At 37.2% G+C, this 21,509-nt stretch overlaps 1 protein-coding gene across 1 annotated transcript in view; it reads right to left on the bottom strand.

Annotated features, from left to right (window-relative positions):
- Positions 1-21,509, bottom strand: part of FREM2 (FRAS1 related extracellular matrix 2) — a 126,595-nt gene that overhangs the window by 40,063 nt on the left and 65,023 nt on the right. Inside the window, exons 3-6 of the mRNA XM_042868025.1 lie at positions 14,732-14,878; positions 10,760-10,990; positions 9,544-9,669; positions 8,322-8,573 (exon numbers count right to left, since the gene is read on the bottom strand). Of these exons, the coding sequence (XP_042723959.1) occupies positions 8,322-8,573; positions 9,544-9,669; positions 10,760-10,990; positions 14,732-14,878 (756 nt within the window). The remainder of the gene's footprint in view (positions 1-8,321; positions 8,574-9,543; positions 9,670-10,759; positions 10,991-14,731; positions 14,879-21,509) is intronic.

The raw sequence follows: 21,509 nt of genomic DNA, 5'->3' as shown, positions 1-21,509 counted from the left end.
TTGCTCTGGGCTTGAGCTGGTTCAGCCCAGGTTACACATATATGGCGACACAATGCTTACTTGCAATCCATTTTCATGGTTAGCATTAAACGGTGGAGTTGAGGCTAGTCTATATTTAACACAGGTGTCTCTATCCTTCAGAGGGTGAATTAGTTGAGCTGCACATAGATTAGGTAAGAACAAGAGTTCCATGAGATTATAGAAGAAATTTAACAGAAGTGAATACCAATGAATACTCATACACTGACACTTCATTCCCAGATTACTCTTGTTTTATGCAACTTAATTTCAGCAAAGAGTGAATTAAGATCAAGAACTGCTATGAACAACATTACATATGGTTCACTTTTAATTAACTTATGGTGCATAGTACTTCCTTTTGTACCTTTACCTTTTAACTTGCCCTTTACATTCAGTTTCTCTATACACAGTACCATCACAGGACTGCCTGCCCTACAGTCTTAGAGGGCTTGGAATCCACACCTAACCACACTGACACATGAATGATTTAACATCAATCATGAACACAGAAACACAGTAGAGGAAGCAGACCACGGCTTTAGCTGCAAGACTGAGGGCTGCAATAAAGTGGTTGTAGAAATACCTGATCTATGGTTACCCAGTTTTTACTTGGGAGTCCCAGGTCTGCTGCAAGGACATCCAGCATACTTTGTAGCCTGGAGAACTGAGATGATTCGGATTTTCCTCAATGTCATAATTGTTTGGTAATTGTTCATAATTGTTTGGTAATAATTGATTTAGGTTACAAAGTATGTCTGTATCAGGGTCAGTAAGGATATCTGAAAGCAGTAGGCTATATCACAGCTCAGCTTTTCAAGAGTCTTAAGTAGTCTCTCAGCCATAACGGGTATTTCAAGATGAAAACAAATGTTTGAGATTGGCTATTTTAAGTGACCTTTTCTTGGAAGCAATTCATTTACCTTTGTCGCTTTGCTGAGAAACATTGTTACCTCTCCAAAATATCAAATTCACCTGTATGTAAAAATCTGTAATAGGAGAAGCAGTATTGTTATCATCACTGCCCGCGCTATCAGGATATCATCTACAAACACTGATATCCGGAATGTGATGGTATTGACTGCAGCAACCACCTGACTTTTACAAGGAGTTTTTCTTCTATCTAGACCTCTCATAGAACATGAAAGCAATTCAGATTCTTCTACACGTTCCATTTTTAAAATGAATCAGTTTTTTTTTTTTGTTTTGTTTTGTTTTTTTAAGAGGCATAGGAAATGATATTACTAACAAATTCTGAAGAATATCTTGCAAAAGAGACAGGCAGATAAATGGGGAGGCTTGGCAACAGTATTTAAATATACCACACACAAGGTATCTCACAAGTTGGCCAAGCATGAATGAACTCACAGTCTGTGATTTGTACATGAGATATCAAACGAGGATTCCTACAATCACAGATATCAAATGAGGATTTCTACAATCGGGAATGGAAGGAGAAGCTGAGCAGCATCTTTGGACTTAAGTTACATAGAGCTGTAATATGTGGCCATGTCTAAATATGCTTTTCATATTTTAATTATTTAGTTCTCTTTTGGATCTTGTAGAAAAAATAATGTGTAGAAAGGGTCTGAGTTTAATAAGAATATTTGCAAAAACAGAAGATTTATGATAACAATATTTTGAATTTTGTTCTCTCAAAGCATGTTCACACACCTACGCTTGGATCAAGAAACCTAAACCACAAAATTGCATTAACTTATTCTGTGAATACTTTATAATATCTTCTAATATAATCCACCTAAATAATGTTATGATTTATCTTGGAAAGAAATACCATTATTCACATAAATGGTAATAATACATATTTAAGCTGATTGTTAAAGAACCTGCAGTGGCAAAGGCTTGAAGATACGCTGCTCCAGCAGCTGAGTCCTCTGTCCTAAAGGAGCCACGTGAAATATATATGACGAGGTACTGCCTGGAGATCCTATGGTATTATTCCTACCTATCAAAGGAGCCTAGATCCTGAAGTTAGACAATATACTAACTTTTTAAGGAGCTAAGTGAAGATTAAAGTAATTTAGTATCTGTAGTTTGTATATGTATAATAAATATACGCACACACATGTAATAATCTGCCAGCAACAGATGATGCATGCAAAGTATCACAAATGTGGCTAGTTCCCTCTTTAAGATGTCCTGCTGCAAGATATGATATTTATTTATTTCTGTGATTGAAAACAAACAAAGACTTCCAAAAATTTTTAAGGCTGTCATTATAAATTCAACATTTTTTAGTCTGTTGAATTTATAATAAGAAACAATATGCAAAGAAAACAGGAATATAATGTGTCATAAATTGGCTGACTTCCACTATTCCTCCTGGTTAGCTGCCAATTTGGCCATTTGCCACAGACTAAGGAAGGAGGAGGCTTCACACAGATTTTACTTAATGAGAGGACAAAATAAATTAAAAGCTGCATAGAAGTGCCAGAAGCATCAAAACCATGGATGCTGTAAAAATAGAAAAGAGAGAAAGTATAAAAAAATTGCTGTACAGAACAAAAGAATAACTCATTCATAATTCAAGCCATCTGCATAGGAAGGTAAAGGATACTTGCTCAAACCATGACTCAAGTCCATAAAACAACATTAAGTACGGTCTTCCAATTGTTTTTAGATTGCAATTAAAATTGGACAAATTGATAGGCAGATATTAACTATCATGTTCTACCAAGAACTCCTGCAATTTAAGATTAGAACCATAGAATCTGATTGGAAAGCACCTGCAAGATTAAGTAGTCCAACCACCCTACCATCACCATTGCCACCACAAGCACTAAACCATATCTCGCAGCTCCTCATCCAGACGCCTCTTGAACACTGCCAGGGACGGCGACTCCACCACCTCCTCCCTGGGCAGCCATTCCAGTGCCTGACCACTCTCTGAGAGAAAAAGTTCTTCCTTATGTCTAATCTAAGCCTCCTCTGGTACAACTTGCGGCCATTTCCTCAGGTCCTGTTTGCTGCCTGGGAGAAGAGGCCAAACCCCTCCTCACCACAACCTCCCTTCAGGAAGTTGTAGAGTGCAATGAGGTCTCCCCTGAGCCTCCTCTTCTCCAGACTGAACAATCCCAGCTCCCTCAGCCACTCCACATAAGACTTGTGCTCCAGACCCCTCACCAGTTTCGTTGCCCTTCTCTGGACATGCTCCAGGGCCTCAATGTCTTTCTTGTAGTGAGGGGCCCAAAACTGAACACAATACTTGAGGTGCGGCCTCACCAGTGCTGACTACAGAGCTTTTACCTCCCTGCTCCTGCTGGCCACACCATTTCTAATACAGGCCAGGATGCCGTTGGCCTTCTTGGCCACCTGGGCACAGCTCATGTTCAGCCAAGCATCAACCAACACCCCCAGGTCCCTTTCCTCTTCACAGCTATCCAGCCACTCAGCTCCAAGCCTGTAGCACTGCATGGGGTTACTGTGGCCAAAGCACAGGACCTGGCACTTGTCAAGGTTATGGCACTCCAAAAAAAGATTTAGGTTTGAATGGCTGCCTCTGAGGTTTATGGATGTCCCTCTAGCAAACTATGTCAGTAATAGAATATTTAATTGTCACCAGCTTGAAATTCAGCTCAGTGCTAACACTGAAAATTAGCTTATTCTGCTTGCCTACTGGAGACAATGCAAAGCAGAGATTTATAACGTAGGACTGCAGTGCTGAGTTTCTGTCTTTTTTCACACTACTGATAGCAAATACAAATGTGGACTGTTTGGGAAGTTGGACAAGTGCTAGTGGATATCAACTTCCAAAGTTCATTTACCTGTAGGGGGAGAAATAGCAAGAAAGAAATTTCCAGAAGACCATATTATTCATGTGTCCTGTCTGACCTCTTACACTGGCCTTTGGCTTCTGACTAGGTCATACCATAAGCCATTTTACTTAGCAAGAAAATGCTTCCACACAGTGCCATCTTCTATCAAATTGCTGATACAATGATAATTCTGCTGAGTAGGTATAAAGAAAATAGTAGGCAAGTCTCTGGCATAAAACTGAGTCCTTTTCCTACCTAGCCTTGATGTAGAAATGTCAAGAGGACATATGAAGGGCTGCTTGCCCATCTAACGTGAATGAAGTGGAAAAAATGTATTTAATGTACTTCCTGATGTGAACAGCATGAGGCTTCAACAATTCCACTGAGGTAGTAAGTCTGTGTGCTCTCTAAGTACAGTAGCATAGAATTAGAATTGCTTGGGAAGACAGCCACTGACCAAAACCTAAAGCAAACAAGATAACTGTAACTATTCTACTGATAGCTGCAAATTTTGAGCTGTGCATTTATCACATCTCTTCCCTTCTGGTCTCAAAATTTGATTACAAACTGAAAGCTTAAAATTTTCATACAATACAGAAAAAAAAAGTAAGAGAGAGTCCAAATCAGTGAGTCAGCAATCAAAACATTTGAATAGGAAAGAGTTTTTGGCTACAAGTCTTTCTGCAGGGATCAAGGAATCTTTGTGACCCTATGCTTTACTCTGTTCAGGAGAGCTCTACAATTCTGTGATTCTGGAATGGAACCCCTTGGGAATTCTTCAAGAATTCTCTATGGAATCCACTAAACAAACTGAATGTATTATTGTATATCATACACAGAAAAGCTGTCTTACTGACACTTTTTTGCCACTCAGATTTAAAAAAAAAAACAACCTGGAAATGTTTGTTTTTTTTCTTCTAACTGATTTAGCTTAATGATGAGTATTTTACTGGAAAGTAAATGACACTACATTTTCTGTGACATTGCTTGATTTCTACGTCTGTGTTTAAGAGATTTAATTTTAGTAATTCAATATTTTAAAAAAATCATAATTATCTTCCAAATCAGGAATAGCTAAATATGTTATTCATGGCATTTCACAGTAGGGCATGTTTTAAGACAAAGACAGAATGCCCAACAGACTTTACGACATTGGGATGAATAGGAAATTAAATTTCAAAGGGTAGGGTACACATCTACTGTCGGAAATCCAGGTATTCAGGTGTATCAGGTACCCAAGGTGATTGATCTTAAAAGCTGATATACTTCTCCTAGGACCGGATGGTTCTGGGGAGCATTGCTCTCTTTTCACTAACAGAAGAACCCTGTCATAGCTTGCTTGAAGGAGATGTCTAACTAACTGTACAGATGGCTAACATCAAATGTTGTTTCTGTCCACCCAGAAGTGGATGATTTTGAACAGGTCTTTCCCCTCAATGTTTTTTTTCTTTTCCTTAATGTTTCACGGTTACTATATCTCTGACTCCAACAGATCTGCATTTTATTTTTTAGTTCTTTAATATATTCCATTAACTTAATCTTTTAATATACTTTTTCTTTGTTTCCAGCCTAAAAGCCTATGAGGAAAAGACTGTTCCAACAAAAAAATGTCTCAACAGCAGCAATGCCACTTTCTTAATATATAATTATACTTGCACATGTTCTATATACTACGATTTTTTTTTTTCCAGATTTTGCTTTGGCAGAGCAGCCAATTGGGTAATCACTAATTCAGGCACACAGTTGCCAGGAATTTCTCAAATATACTCTGGTTCAGTACAAAGTTGAACACACCTCTTTTGTCACTTATAGTCATGATGGTATTAGAAGTTGGCTACTTTAGTTAGATCCTATGGGCTTACTCTCATTTCCACTCATTTCTGTTTTTCTTAGTCTCTTGTAGAAACATCTTCCCCACCTCAAATTGTCTGTATATATTTTTAGTGGTCACAACATCTTCAAGCCTGGATAATTAGTTTATTAACAGACTATTAGAGATATTAGCTATTCTTCCATTATTTTAGGCTGTGCTACCTGCAAATTGTGATCCTAATAAAATCACTAAAATTATTAACAACAAAAAAATCAAATTGCCATATAAAAACCTACAGAAGAAAACTATTTGTTATAACAATGAAGTAAGACAAACATGAAATTTCCATTTCAGCTTGTATTTGATATGTGATCTGTTACTTTACATGAAGTATTAATTCAAGCTTGATTCAAACTTGTGTTCATTCATGTTATTTAATTACTTACATGGATCACAGAGAAAACAAAGTCGTCTTTGTTACAGGATTACACATGAGAAGGCTCAGATAGGCTGAGTACTTATGATGCAATTAGAAGGGTATTAACTCCCTGCCTTTAAGAGCTACCCTTTATATCCTTAACTGGGGAGAAACCACTGATATTAACAGTCTCATTCTCATGGAGAAGCTGGTTGGTCACGGTTTAGATGAGTGTATGCTCCACTGGGTGAAACACTGGCTGGATGGCCGGGCCCAAAGTGTTGTGGTCAATGGGGTTAAATCCAGTTGGCAGCCAGTCACGAGCAGTGTTCCCCAGGGCTTGGTACTGGGGCTGCTTCTATTTAACTTCTTTATTAATGATCTTGATGAGGAGATTGAGTGCACCCTCAGTAAGTTTGCAGACAACACCAACTTCAGAGGGAGTGTCGATCTGCCAGGGGGAGAAAGGCACTATAGAAGGACCTGGACAGACTGGATCGATGGGCCAAGGTTAACTGAGTTTCAACAGGGCCAAGTGTCAGGTTCTGCATTTTAGTCACAACAACCCCAGACAACCCTACGGGTTTGGGGAGGAGTGGCTGGAAAGCTGCCTGATGGAAAGGGACCTTGGTGTACTGATGGACAGTCAGCCGAATATCAGCCAGCAGCGTGCCCAGGTGGCCAAGAAGGCCAATGGCATCCTGACTTGTATCAAGAATGGCGCAGTGAGCAGGACTAGGGAAGTCCTCCTGCCCATGTCCTCGGCACTGGTGAGGCCTCACCTCTAGTACTGCGTTCAGTTTGGGGCAATTTAGTACAGAAAGGACATTGAGATGCTGGAGAAGGTCCAAAGAAGGACAACAAGGCTTGTAAAGGGCTTGGAGAATATGTCCTATGAGGAGAGACTGAAGGAAATGGGGCTGTTTAGTCTGGGGAAAAGGAGGCTGAGGGGAGACCTTCTTGCTCTCTTCCAATATCTGAAAGGTGCTTACAGCAAGAGCAGGGCTGGTCTCTTCTCACTGGTGACAGGTGACAGGACGAGGAGAAATGGCCTCAAGTTGTGCCAGGGTAAGTTTAGGTTGGATATCAGGAAACACTTCTTTACAGAAATGGTTGTTAAGCACTGGAATAGGCTGCCCAGGGAAGCGATTGAGTCACCATCCCTGGATGTGTTTAAAAACCGTTTGGATGTGGTGCTCAGAGGGTTGTTGCAGTTGGGTAGTATGATTAGGTCATGGTTGGACTTGATGACCTTTAAGGTCTTTTCCAACCTGAGCAATTCCATGATTCTATGATGATTCTATGATTTGGCATCATGCTTTCAGAGAGTACGATATGTACTTGGTAATCCCTCACATCAGACTTCAGGAAATATGACATCTTCACATTCGATTATACATGGCTAAAACAGCTCCTTGGTATTCCTTTCACAGAATTTACAGTTGAGATTGCACTGTCCAAACTGTATGCATAAATGCAAAAATGCATAAATGCAAAAATAATTGTTGCAGGGAGATGTTTTGCTACTCATAGAGAGCTGCACACCAAAGCCGGGGACATACAAGGAGAGACTTAATGCTATAACAATATTTACACAGGCTTTCCAAAGCAGTTGATGAATCAGTAGAGTGCTGTTTCTGTTCTTCCTCAGTCACAGACCTCTAATTCACAAGAAATGTCTCTTTCAAAGAAACACATTAAGACTATTGATTGCTCAAATAACAAAGGACATTGTTCTGTTTGGACATCCTTCCTGAGGGGATTTCAAAAGCAACACAACTGTCTTCTGATTATTTACTTTTTTAGAAAGACATACAAAGCATACACGGATACTTCTAGGCAGAATATAAATTCAGGGTCATAAGTGAAGGAATATTGCAACTGGTATGTGGCTTCTAGATCACTACTAATCTGGCGCTCTAGAGCATAATCATTGATGAGCCTGATGGGTTTGTGCATGCAGCCTCAGAGTCACACATATAAAGGCGCTCATGCAGTGTCATATCTTGGGTCACACCTATTACTACAACAAAGAGAAAAAAACATCTTGTTCTCAGTTTGCACATGTGATTTTCTCAAACCATAAAATACCAATACAAAATACTTCAAAAAAACAAGTCACCCTCAGTCTCTAACACTATTTTCAAATCTTTTGACTGAAGCATATTTTTTACTATGGAAAAAGTGCAAAAATCCAACTTCTGCATGCTGATTTGACTGGGAAACTAGTTGTAGTTTAGTTGTAGTTTTTTTATTCCCTGCACTGGGAATTTGACTTTATCACATTATGTCTTACCATCATCCTTGTCAGGTACAATGGTAATTCGAGTGCTTGCAAATTCTGTACCAATTCTTCCACCCATTGGCATGCTCAGCAGAACATCAAAGGTCTCAGCCTCTTCATACAGGGAATCATCTATGATCACTACCCGACACGTTTTTTCTCGTTCATCTTTGTCAAAACGGAGAACACTGTTGTGATCCTCAGGCCTGGATATGTAGTCAGAGTAAGAAAGCACAGAGGTTGGAGCAGTGCCGGTTGCTGTTCCTGTGGCACAAAAAAGGAAGAGTCAGTACACATGCACTGGCTATTATGATCCTCTGACAATGGCTGAACTTTATTTTCATTATATTTTAATTTCTGTTTAAAGTTAGATGATCAGAGAGGCAGAAATCTCTAAGCAGGCTATATTTCTGAGGTCCCTGGACAAACTACTTCTATCATGTGATGCACTGAAGGCATATGAACCCTCACATTCATTTTCAGCTTTTCAGGCAGAAGGAATACTATGGTCTATCATAAGATGAAGATTTAAAAAGGAGAATGTGTAAGAGCTAGAAATTAACTCCTTTACTCTTTTAATATATTCAGTGTACTAAGTATGTTATAAAGATGACGCCAGTGTAACAGAAATTAATTATAACCAGTTCCTAATTTGATGTAAACAAATGAAGTCCTATACTCTGTGTTGGTTTAATTAATAAGAGATTGGTAGGCAGAGGAAAGAGAAGGTCATCAACCGAACAATATTATTTTATACTCTTTTTTTCAGGACACAAGCAAGTAAAGGCTATTATGGACCACTGCAATGCTTTCAGTTCTCACCACTTTCAAATATTAGGGACCTCACTAAAAGATCTTGTGAAAAGGTAAAAACATAGATCCTCTTACACTCCTAACAAAAGGAGAAGACTGGAACATAATTATTTTTCAGCTAAATTCATTAAGACTCTAAGACAAATTGTCAAGATAAATAGAATACATTTCCAGTAGAATCTGAAGATGAAGAACTCACTAACTCATTATTCAATAGATGGACCAATTTTTTTCAATTTCTGCCTCTTTTCCATTTTCAGATTTTTTGTCTGTTTGTTTGTTTATTTTTGGTCTAGTATTACATGTGGAGGTTGGTGGCCTGTCTGTGGCATTGGGGTTGGAGCTTGATGATCCTTCAGGTCCCTTCCAACCCGGGCTACTCTGTAATAGTGTGATTGTTTTATATTGCAGATTCTGTTACCTTGTTGCGTGTAACAGATAACCATCAGTTCCTGGCTCACATCTCCACTTCTTCTGACTGGAATAAACAACTCACCAACATCTTCTTCAATAGTATAGGTAGACTGAGGAATAAAGACAGTTGATTCTGCAAATGATAGAAATATTTATTTATGTAGATTTATGGCCTCAGAAAGTAATCTATGAAACAGCTAGAAGCATTTTGGCATATTCAAAAATCCACAAAACATCTTGAATTTATTAGTGATGGACCTAGATCTGAAAAAAAAGCCCTACAAAACCTCAAAACCATAGAGGGTAAAAAGAATTAGTTAGCCTTTTTAAATATCAGAAATGGAAAACTAAATCACATCTAAAATCACAAGTTTTTACCAAGTAGTCTCTAATGGGATTAATTTACTTAGGTGGGTTTAAAAGTACAAAACTGAGTTTGGTGAATTTTGTCCACAAGGTCTATCTTTTTATCATTTCCATGATATTTCATTATTAATCATTAATCACAGTAGTAGCAATTCTTGGAGCTCACACACTGGCAGTGATTCTGTAAGGCTATACGTTAACTTAGTGCATCATCAAGAGAACTATGAAAATTATTTGGCACTGAGGATGCTTATAAAGTCAAGTCAAGATGTTGCTCTTTTACTCTGACTTGTACATCAGATACGACCTGGCCAAATGTCTGAGCAAGTTGCTTAATGAATCTCCTTTAGAAGGATAATTTCCAAAACAAATGATTATTTATCACTAAATTAACAATATGAATGGTAAGATATTTTATTGTAATAAAAAGAGAAGCAGCTAAAGATTTAAAAAAATCTTGAAAATGGGGTAGAAAATCTATTATATCTAAGAAGTAAACAAAAAGCTCAGTATAATATATTACAGGAACAGAGATAGCATATAATATATGCACAGGAACGGAGACAGCAGGGGTGAAAAGACAGTCAAATCTTTGTAAAGAGCGAAAGATAAGGGTTTGGGGAAAGGTGGTCATAAGGGGACTTCAGGAATAACTGAAGCTGCTGATGACACTCCTTTGGTTACATCTTTATCATACACTTAAAATGATACAGAACAAATCCCTACTGGATATCCAAATTTGTCTTGAGAAATATTATGAGGGAAGGTAAACTTTGCAATCCACTGCTGGATTTGCCCTCCATTTTTCAAACTGCAAAATGAACATACTGTCAATACTGTTCTGAAGAAGTTCTTACCGTCTCCTGGATCAATAATTTCCACTGTGGATACAGAAGGAAATTCCAGAACTGCCATGACAGGCTCAGAAAGAACAATTTGAAAGGACTCAGATCGCTCATGCTCCCCATCACTCAAAATCCGTACTCGCCACGTAGCTAAGGTTTGGCCAGGATTAAACTGCACCTGCTTCTGGGCTTTCCCTCTGAAGTCTTTATCTTTCTTGGCAGTACCATCTCTGGTGCTAATACCTGCCAAAAACAAAAATTCAACTCATTAAAAACATCCCTTGTATTTTTCTTTCATTACATCATCTTTAAAAATCAGAAAAATGGACTTGTTTTCACAACTAGAGTAGCAGAGCTGCTCAAGACAATTCATGTTGTTGCTCAGTAAATCCTACACTTATGTCACACACAGAAGTGGAAGCACATCAGTTAATATTGTGAAGGGAAATCTGTATAGAATTAGCCAAGCCAACACTAACTACTAGAAAACCTAAATTCTCTGAGCACAATATCAAGTCACCATTTCTCAGTAACTCACCTATGGATGTCCAAAAAGACCAATACATTTTCCTTTCAGATTTTAACCTTCTGGGCTCTCTTCTATTACAGAATATCTAAATAACATATTGCCTAACACCCTCCCCCCCCCTTGATAATTATTTCTCTAAGGTAAAAATAAAAACACACCTGGAAAGTCCAACCTTCATGTGGAATGCTAAAGAAAACAGACAAAAGAGGTAAAACAGGGAGACAACGTTGACAGAAGATGTAAAACATGAGCCACTGTGGTCATTTTCACTACAGCAAGCATTTTTAAAAATAATTATCCACTTGTTCCAGTGTTTATGTTACAACAGTCATTAAACTCAAACTTTTCAATTCAGGTCAAGTTGAAATAGTAAAGTGACAGGATAAAATTCAGGGCAGCTATCCCCACCAAAGCAGCCACTTAAAAATGGCTTTTTTTTTTTACTTCCCTCCCAGTTTAAGGCTGTCTGCAGGCCCTCACTTTAGAGAAGCCTTTATAACTATCTCCAACTCATGCATTTAGCCACTGTTCCAACTCTACAGTACAATTCAAATCTTAAAGGTTTTACTCACATTTAAACTTCTCTCTTCTCTGTCTATTTCTTCAAACTGTATTATTTTATGTGTTCAAGCATATCCCTTTTCCTTACAAAACTTCTCCACTTGTGCCAATATTTGATGTAACCTTTAAGTCCCTTAAGACCTTTCGGCCCACAGGCCAGCAAGGCTAGTAAGCATTTTCCCTACTATCTTTTGCATCCTTTAAGCTCTGTAATTCCATTCTGCAGGATGAAGGGAGCCAACTGGAGGCTTATTGTTCTTGTGCTTGTCAGATCCTTTGCTTGATTTTGAGTCATCTCAATTCAGAAACTGAACTTGAATTCACAGGTAGAAAACTTCGTACAACTTCTTTATTTAAAAGGCCAGAAGTCAAACTGTTAGCCAGTAACAGGAGTTAATTTAAGCAACATATACTTAAATCCCCATTTCACTCATCTCTTATTCTTTTACTTTCTCTAAAAGAAATGTGGAAATGTGATAATGCATTTCTTTTTTCCCCACCTTTTCACTCCCCTGACACTGCAAACAGCTTTTAACAACTCCTGTACCAGCCTCAGCTGACTGCCAACATGGGCTGAAGATAATGAGCGTACTGCTTGGATCACACAATGGCCTGGAAAATGATACATGTTTATTGTTGTCTTTCTTGTTGATACAACTGTATTTTCTCATTACAGGGAAAACGAAATCTGGACAAGAACTGTATTCTGTGAAACAAATACAGCAGTGGTATCAACCCTAGGTGCCTATAAAATAATCCCTCCTTGCACAGGTGATAAGTATAATCATTCATTACAACTTACCATTTCACTCATAGCCTCGTTAAAAGCTGTACAAGTCTTACCTGTATGGTACAGCTAAAATTGCTGTTTATATATCACAGAATCACAGAATGACAGAATGGCCAGGGTTGGAAGGGACTTCAAGGATCATGAATCTCCAACCCCCCTGCCACATGCAGGGACACCAACCTCCCCATTTACATATAGCATACTTATTGCTATATATATTAATACATACATTGGTGCATGAAAGGTGGCACAAAAGGACATTCAGTACTTTTAGTATACTTCTTGACAAGCAGCAGACCTCAACATCTCAACCTTTTTGCAAGTCTGTGGGAAAATATTGGCCTTGTTACCTATTTGTGGGAGACTCTTCAGGCCATGAAACTACTGAGGTTTCTGAAGAAACAAAAGTACTTTGAAAATTAGGATTATACATGTATTTGCATCTGTAGAAATAGACTTCTAAATGTTGTCTTTTATTGTTACAGTATTTTTAGTATTTTGCTTGGACAATAAAAATGGCAATATTCTGTAGAGTCTAATATATTTCTTTAAAAGGAAGTCCTTTCATTAATGATTTCTGAATTCTTCTGACACACGCACACACAAAAAGATTATTCACTGAAAAATCTGTTCAAGTTCTGAGATATTTCTCATGTCTTTCTTTTACAAACTATTTTTAATAGTAAGTATATATACAAATATATTTAAATTAAAATTCTCACCCTCTACATATTTGCCTGTTCTGGAGTCTGCCCAGGTGCTTTAATGTAATGTATTCAAGATACCTTTTTATTTAGATTGGACATATGCCATCTGTTCTCCCAGTAAAAATGTCTGGTAACAGAAGAGGTAAATACCCTTATTTCCTCAATTTTTCTGAAATCTCATGAGCTAAGAGCAGATGAGACTGACTCTCAAAAAAACCTAGTCTGTATCAGTAATTTCAACCCCAAAAGGAAGTGGCTGCCATCAGTCCCTGCTGTTTTCCACCAGCTGGAGGTAAGTCAGGAAAAACTCTCCCTTAGACTTCCGTATTGTGCAATCACTTCTGTGTTCTGTGCAGTGGTGCAGGCTGCCCAAAGAGGTTGTGGAGTTGCCCTCCGTGGAGATATTCAAAAGCCACCTGGACACTGTCATGGGTAATGTGCTCTAGGGGAAACTGCTTGAGCAGGGAGGTTGGACAGAATGATGTTCAGAGGTCTTTTCCAACCTTGATAATTTTGCAATTCTGTGATATACAACACAACAGAATTTAAAAATACTACAGAATTATAGCAAGACCTCACTTCACTCTTTTCTGTTTCAATGTCTTCCCAAGTAATAGAACTCCTTGTAACCTCCAAATTGGATTCAGAAACAAACATTCTGTTTCCTGAAGGCAAAAACCTGTTCTGCTAGTGATTAAACAGTCTGTCACAAACACAAACTGAACTATGACTGCATCATAAAAAGCATTTACATATCTAAACAAATACAAATGCTCATATTAATAAAAGAATAACTTGTTGTACTATTCTAACATTATACACTTTATGATTTTAATTTTAAATTTTTATATTTATATTCAACGAAATACTTATAATCTAAACTATTAAAATATTCTCAAAAATGCAACTCAAACTACAAAGTTATTTCTGGAGAAGAAATATTCCAGAGAACTACTCAGAATGACATGCTGTGATAAATTTCAGTTTCATGTTGATTAACCAGTTCTGCTTGTATGGTCCTCTTCTGATATTGAAGCCAACAGAAGTTTTAATGTTTCAAATCAAAAGGAGGATTGAGATGTTCAATTGAAAATGAATTGCAAAAGGCTGCAAAAACAAACCCCGTCATGAAACCTAGCCAAAACAACCATGTGAAAATGTCATCATACAACTAAAGAAATCATACAACTAGCTCAACAAAGGACAGTTGTTTTGATAAATCAATATATTACTTCTATTATATTCTTACATTCTATTATATTCTTACATTCTATTATATTCTTCTATTATATTCTATATCAAACAATTCTAAAAGGACATAAATATATTGATGACTGTTATGAAGTATGTGGCCAGTGGTTTATAGAAGCAACTATTCAGACTAAAATTGATCTTACTTATAAAAGAAGTTTCTCCAAGGTAACCTCTCCGTTTAAGGATGACATCAAGATATTTGGAATCTTCATTTACTAAATAATATTCCTGTTCTAAGGAAATCCATGCCCAGTTTAGACGAAAATGTTGATTCTTCAGCTTATTGCCTCCTGCAAAATAAAATACATATATATATATATATACTCATTTTCTGTATTAAATAATACTTAGGTTAATGAAACTTGTATCCTGAGTAAGAAACCATCTTAGCTGTATATTAAAATTCCAGCATAACAAAAGCCTAGCACTAAAAAATAACAGGTAAATAATCGTGATAGATTTGATGCGTGTACACTACAGTTGATTTTAGATGCATACAAAGAAGTCCCATTCATTCCGAAGTATGCTGATTTTCTTCTTTTTGAAGGAAAAAGAACAAGAATTCATCAAATTATATTTGGGATCCCTTTTTCAGAAATTACAAAAATGGAGGATGATACAAGCACTTCTAAATGACTCACTACAAAAGATGTCAGGTGGACCTTCCTTGATAAGAGTACCAGAAGTGCTCTTCTGGGGGAGGTCCTTATAATCTTGAGAGACTGGAGATGATAGCTACTGTCTGATTGCCTTTACTCATGCAGCCTGTTTCAAAACGTAATACTTAGTTCAATAAAATTATCATTTTGGGGCTTTCCTGTAGGATTTTAGGAAGAGCTTTCACATCTTGCTAGGAAATGGTTTCAATAATATTGAGTATCCCTGATAAATGCCACAATTTATAGCTGTGCTAATGTCCTCCTAAGCTTACAAGCTTCTAATTATTGGGTCAACCACACAAGCACAGTTGCGTGTGTCACCTAAGGAAATTTAAAGAGACCCAAATGCTTACTGGCATCCTTTTTAACTCTTTTGTAATGACCTATTTCATGGTATCTCCCCAAAGTTATTAAGCTGCTGAAATGTGTTTTGAGAATTAAGCTTTCAACAGACCAAAAGACATTGTCACAATTTGTTTCAGTTACAGTTACACTAGTACTGCTGTAGCACCACACACTAGCAAAGAAAATTGATCCTGAGGAGCTCTTCCAAGGTCTGTACTGTTGTAGCTGTACAGCAGCTTCCCTGAGGTCTCAATACACATGGATGGTTTCTGTGCACTCGTGAAATGAAAGCTGAGTGCAGCAAAGCAGTGCAGGGGGATCTGAATCTCTAATATGGACCAAGTCAGTATCTCCAGGTGACACTGTTAATGCAGATGGCATTGTCCTTAAGGTGAAGACAACATTTCTTCTCACAGTATCATAAAGAATATTCATAGCTCTAAAGGAAATAAATTGCTCATATATTTATCAGTAAAAACAGGCTCTTTTTTTGAAGCCAAATCAATGCAATAATACAAGAAACATCACTCATAGTTTTGCAGGGGATGATATGGAAGCCATTTAACACCAGATGCAAAACACTGAACACCAGCATGCAACATGAGCATGTCTCAGCCTAATTTCTTGTTTCCAGCAGAAATTGAGCTGATGTGCCTACAGTTAATAGGATTTGTATAACTGTGACACAGTAGGAGTGGTCATTGAAATGGCAAACTATAAGAAGTTTATCGTAGTGTAAAGAAGCAATCCAGAAGCAAATGTAAACAGATGGTACTTTAAGGCCCAGCTAAAAGTGCAACACTTCTTTTCAGTGGGAAATATAAGAGCTACAAAGAACCAGGAATCGTTTCACTGTCTATAAACCAAGTATTTGTACAACAGATGGAATATAGCAAATTACACATTTCTGATAAAATATAACATAGCTTTACTTGGTCATGTATGGTTTATCTCCACCTGTTCACTGATTTCCCACAGTAAAAAGGCATTTCTTGTCAGCATAGGGATTCTGGGTGTCACAGATAAGAAGCAGAACAAATGAAGTTCCATATGTCATTCTATTGGAGGTGTTTGTTACTACTCAGGGGAATCCTGTAATTTCTTCCGCAGGAATAAAACAGCCTGGTTTGCTCACTGAAGATAAATGCTCATTCAGCAACTGTCTTCTGGGAATGCTGGCTGGTGTGAGGCTGTAGTCTGATCACCTTCCCACAAGGTGCTGCTACAGAACAAGATTAGCTCAGGTAATGACAATTAGAAACATGCCAAGAAATCCCTTTAAACACTTCTGTGCAAAAGCTAGGGAATAAAATAACTTACTCTGGATAGCAGAGAAATATATCTAAGTATTTCAGTTCACTCATGGTTTAACTATTTTCCCCTTCTAGTTTCTTCCAATCTGTTCCCTTGAACAAGAAACCTTACATTTTCTTGCACTCTACTTCAGATAAGCCTCTGTGTTTTGTTATTGACCTGTCTACTAGAAAAATAACAAACACAAAACCCACAAAAAACCCACTACCAAACTTGTGTAATCTCTCTAACATAAAGGCAACAGTACTGTGTAAATGAAAGTAGGCAAATGGTCACGAAAGTATCATGCTTCCTGGCCCTGCTTCTTTCTGTTCCTTTCATCTCAACTGCTCCAATGGGAAGGCTAAAAATGCATAACAAAAACTGTAACAAGCACCACTATAAATCCAGTAACTGTAGTGCCAGAAAGCATGTTCCCATCAGTTTCTTGGGATAAATGCAAAATAATTTGTAAGAAAAGCTGTGTGTAACACCTCTGAACACTGGCCAGTCTAAACATGACTTGACAGAGGAATAAAATGTCTATCATAAAATAAATGAAACAGTACATGTAGGTATCACTATGAAGAAAAAAAATGCTGCTATATAAGTTCATTGCTTTCTAGCAATGCGCATTAGGCATCATAAACTCCCAGCTGAAGGAAAAACTTCTTCCAGGGTTTGCAGCATCGCAACGTAAAACCTGGCATCACTGTTCTACTGCCCAGAGAATGAATATTTCAAAAAGTCTGCGGACACAGGCATACAAACAACACTGTACTTATGGATAGGTCTCTTTGCTTTATTCTTAATGTATTAAATAGGTCAAACAAATCTAATCTATATTTGCACATAATTACTGAACAAATAAAAAATGCCATACGAGAGGCAAAGTCCCTCGGTTAAGAAGGAACAGCCATGTGGAGAAGTTCCAGTAGACAACTACAAAACCAGTTTGCTGTCAGTGATGCTATGGAAAATGAAGAAATATGCTGATTTAAAAACCTAATGAGAGTATTAAACTTAGGAATCAGAAAACAAGAAAGGCAACAAGAAAGACTTACTGTTGTATTAATTTCATCTGTCTTGCTTTCAGCATTTTTTTTTTAATTTTTCCTTCAAGTAAAAAACAAAACCAAACAAACAAAAAAGCAAATCCACATTATCTCTAGGTCTTCCACTTTGACTGGCCTACTTCTGCCCCAGAAATATCTATTTTTCATAGTTTAGAATGTACAGTACCAAGTTTCAGGTTTAGATATTTACTTCTAAATCTATTTATATGTAGGTATTTTACATCTTGCCTTCTCCTCTTTGTACTTTTGTGCTTAAAAGAAATATTTTCTAAATTGTGCAACACATCCCAAGGTCCAATGTTATTCAAAGAATAAGAACTTTTTTTTTTTTTAAATATGTATTATTACTATCTCAGACTCGTGTTACAATAGAGTAGGAAGCAGAAGATTCATATTACCTAACTTCAGGCACCTACTTTTTGGCTAGTAATTTTGAACTTTCAAAACCAGGAAAGAGGCATCTTTTAAGGCCTCTGTTATTTTAGGCATCTATTCTAGAATAACAGTGTCTCAAAATATGTAGAAATGCCTACATTTTTTGTCAGCAACTGTAAAAGATGCCTGTGGTGATCAGGTGCGTTGTAGACATCTTTACTAAAGTCATCTAATGCTGGGTAAGAAGAATTGAATCATGTCTAAACTAGATGAAAATTGGGCCTTTTCTACTATATGGTAGAGCCAAGCAAGCATCAGCCAAAGAGATGATCTGTAAAGATCATCTAAGACTATACAGCTTTCAGGAATTATAAGATATAAATGCTATCTTTATCTGGTTCCCTATTAAATTATCTGTCCTATTTATAAGAATAATATTTCTATAGGCAAATGAATTTTGCATTCTTTTTAGGCTTTTTCTTTTCTTTCTTTCTTTTTTTTTTTTTTTTTTTTTTTTTGGAACTTTCCTTGGGCTTAGTCAAACATTTAACTGCGAGGCACATAATTAAGGTACTATGCATCAGTGACAGTTTGGGTTTTTCCAGACAAGTGTCTGTAATACAAACACACCAGAAACTTGGAGAAAGAAGCCATTAACAGAGCACTTTTAAAACTGAACAAAAGGAAAGAGTGCCAAATTACAATGAGGTACATCCAAAATAACTTTGCTTGACATCAGTGAGATGCAGTTGTGGGATATTGCTAGAGAGATGGATGAAAACCTGTTTCTCAAATTTTGCCAGAGTGCAATGTGATAAATCAGGAAACAGTAATAGACAAATTGATAGGATATGGTGCAGGCAGACATGCACAGGAATGGAGATAGGAAGAGTTGAGACACAGTCAAAGCTTTGCAAAGAGTTAAAGCTAAGTGTCTGGGGAAAGGTGGGCCATGAGGTGACTTCAGGAATAACTGAAGGACACCTCCCTCTGGAAAGGTGTACCTGAAAAGTGATGTGTCAAAGAAGGATGTAGCCTAGAATTCCTCTTCACAGGAATCCTGTTGGTAAACTGGTAACATGTCAGAAAGCAGCAATAAATTACTTTTGCAAGGGTAATCAAGATAGATATTTCTAGAAAGATTAAGTCACCTGGAAACTTCAGTTTCAATTACACAACATGAATAAAAGAAAAGGGGGGTACAGGCTTGGTTAGCACAATAGTTTCAAGGGAAAATGATTCGAATGAATACTCACACTTAAGCATTGATCTTTCTACCTGTGCTGCTCAGATATCTTTATAAAGAAATAAAACCTCTATGAGAAATACAGATTCAATTGTCAGAACTTTCTATCATCATGCAAAGAACTCAGAGAAGGAAAGACTCAGCTCCACTTCTCTCCTCTGACCATTGGACTCTATCAAAATGGTAAAAGAAATCTCTCTGCCATTAAATCCCATCTCTTCAGCAGTGGTGACCTAAAAGGGCATTATGTGATGAGCACCTGACTGTGGCTTTGCTCTCCCTAGGAGTTACCCCAGAACCATAACTCGTCAAAAATGCGTACAGCTACACCACAGGTTTGTGTACTGACTTCAACAGAAATGGAGGGATTTTGATATAGATATTGGCTTCCCTGCATTGTATCCACAGTGTAACCAGGCATAGGTGAATCAGTTAAAGAGTGCCTGACCTGTATAAGGGTAGACACACAGACTTACTGTGCCCACAAGATATGAGTCTGAACAAACACAGCTGACTTGTACACGTAGATCTTTATGGTACAACACAGCTATACTTTTTAGTCATTACCAGAGATCATTTAATGAAAAAACAAAACCAAACCTTCTATAAATTCTTCCAAGAAACAGAACATGCATTAATCACAAGAACAAAAGAGAACAGGGAAAAAAAATGAAGAAAATCAGTAAGAATACATAGGAATTAAATTATAAAATAGTAGTCATTATCTTGATCTGAATGGTAAAGAAAGCACCAAGAAAAGAGAGTACCTTTAAAAATTTTATATGCTGGTCTTTCCTCCTTTTTCTTCTTATCTATTTTCCTGTCCAGACTAGGAGGTTAATAAAAGATAACCAGGCCAGTAGTGAAATATTAACAGCCCTCCTATAGTTCAGGAATCATTATGTGACATAACTAGAACAACAGCAAGACATTTTAAGAAACTGTTTTCTTCCTCTCCTTCCAGCTCTTTCCAGCTCTTTCCAGCTCTTTCCAGCTCCTGCTACTGTTTGGTGACTTGTTTGCAAAGTTTCTATACTATCCTTTTCCTTCCTATGGATTTCCTCATTGCAGCAGGGATATGAAACATCTGAAAAAGGAAACCCACTCCTGTACTTGAGTTCAACCTACAGGGAAAAGAAATGACACACAGGCAGAGGAAAGAAAATGGAATATTTCACCTTTAGAAATTGATTTCTTTATGCTCTGATTAGCCACCTCTGTGCCAAGCCAACTTATGTAATATATAGCAGGATAAAGTTACATTACTCTAGTTAGATTAAAGTTAGATTACTTTAGTTACTATAACAATTTTATTATAAGTAAGACCGGACATGAAATCTTTGTCCTCAGCATCATGACTCCCCATTTGTCCCTGAAGCTGTCTCCAACATTGGCAGGCCCAAGTTTTTTTCATTCTCACACTATTTGCTATACATGATTCATGGCCTGTATAAACATGCTTTTTGCCAGACTACAAAAAGAACATCTAATCTTAGGTGATTCTTCCCCTGATTAAGATACAACTTAAGAAAAAAATATAGAGAAGACATTATATGCTCAGATCAAGACACGCTGTTTCAACAACTCTGATTTGCCGCAGTGTTGTAGTTTCAATACATCACAGCTCCATGTTACAACTGCAAAGGTCTCAAATAAACGTTTTGTCTGATAAATTTCAAAAAAGACACTTACAAATAGCTAATAAATTTTCTTCATTTAATGAACTGGAGCAACACAAAATACACCTTTCCTCCTCCTATGAAGGATCACCAGAAATTGCATATCCAGTAGAACTGCTGTATTTTCATACAGAAAATACGTTTGCAGAAGCAAAATAATACGTAAAGCCAGCACACAAAATACGCCATTAGAACGTTTTGAATTGACCGCAACAATATATAAGTTAACCTTATAATTACCAACTAAC

This window comes from Lagopus leucura, unplaced genomic scaffold, assembly GCF_019238085.1.
Source record: "Lagopus leucura isolate 7727_CA_CO unplaced genomic scaffold, USGS_WTPT01 Super-Scaffold_100001, whole genome shotgun sequence".
In the NCBI taxonomy this organism is placed as follows: Eukaryota; Metazoa; Chordata; class Aves; order Galliformes; family Phasianidae; genus Lagopus; species Lagopus leucura.
This window is presented reverse-complemented; position numbering and strand designations above follow the sequence as displayed.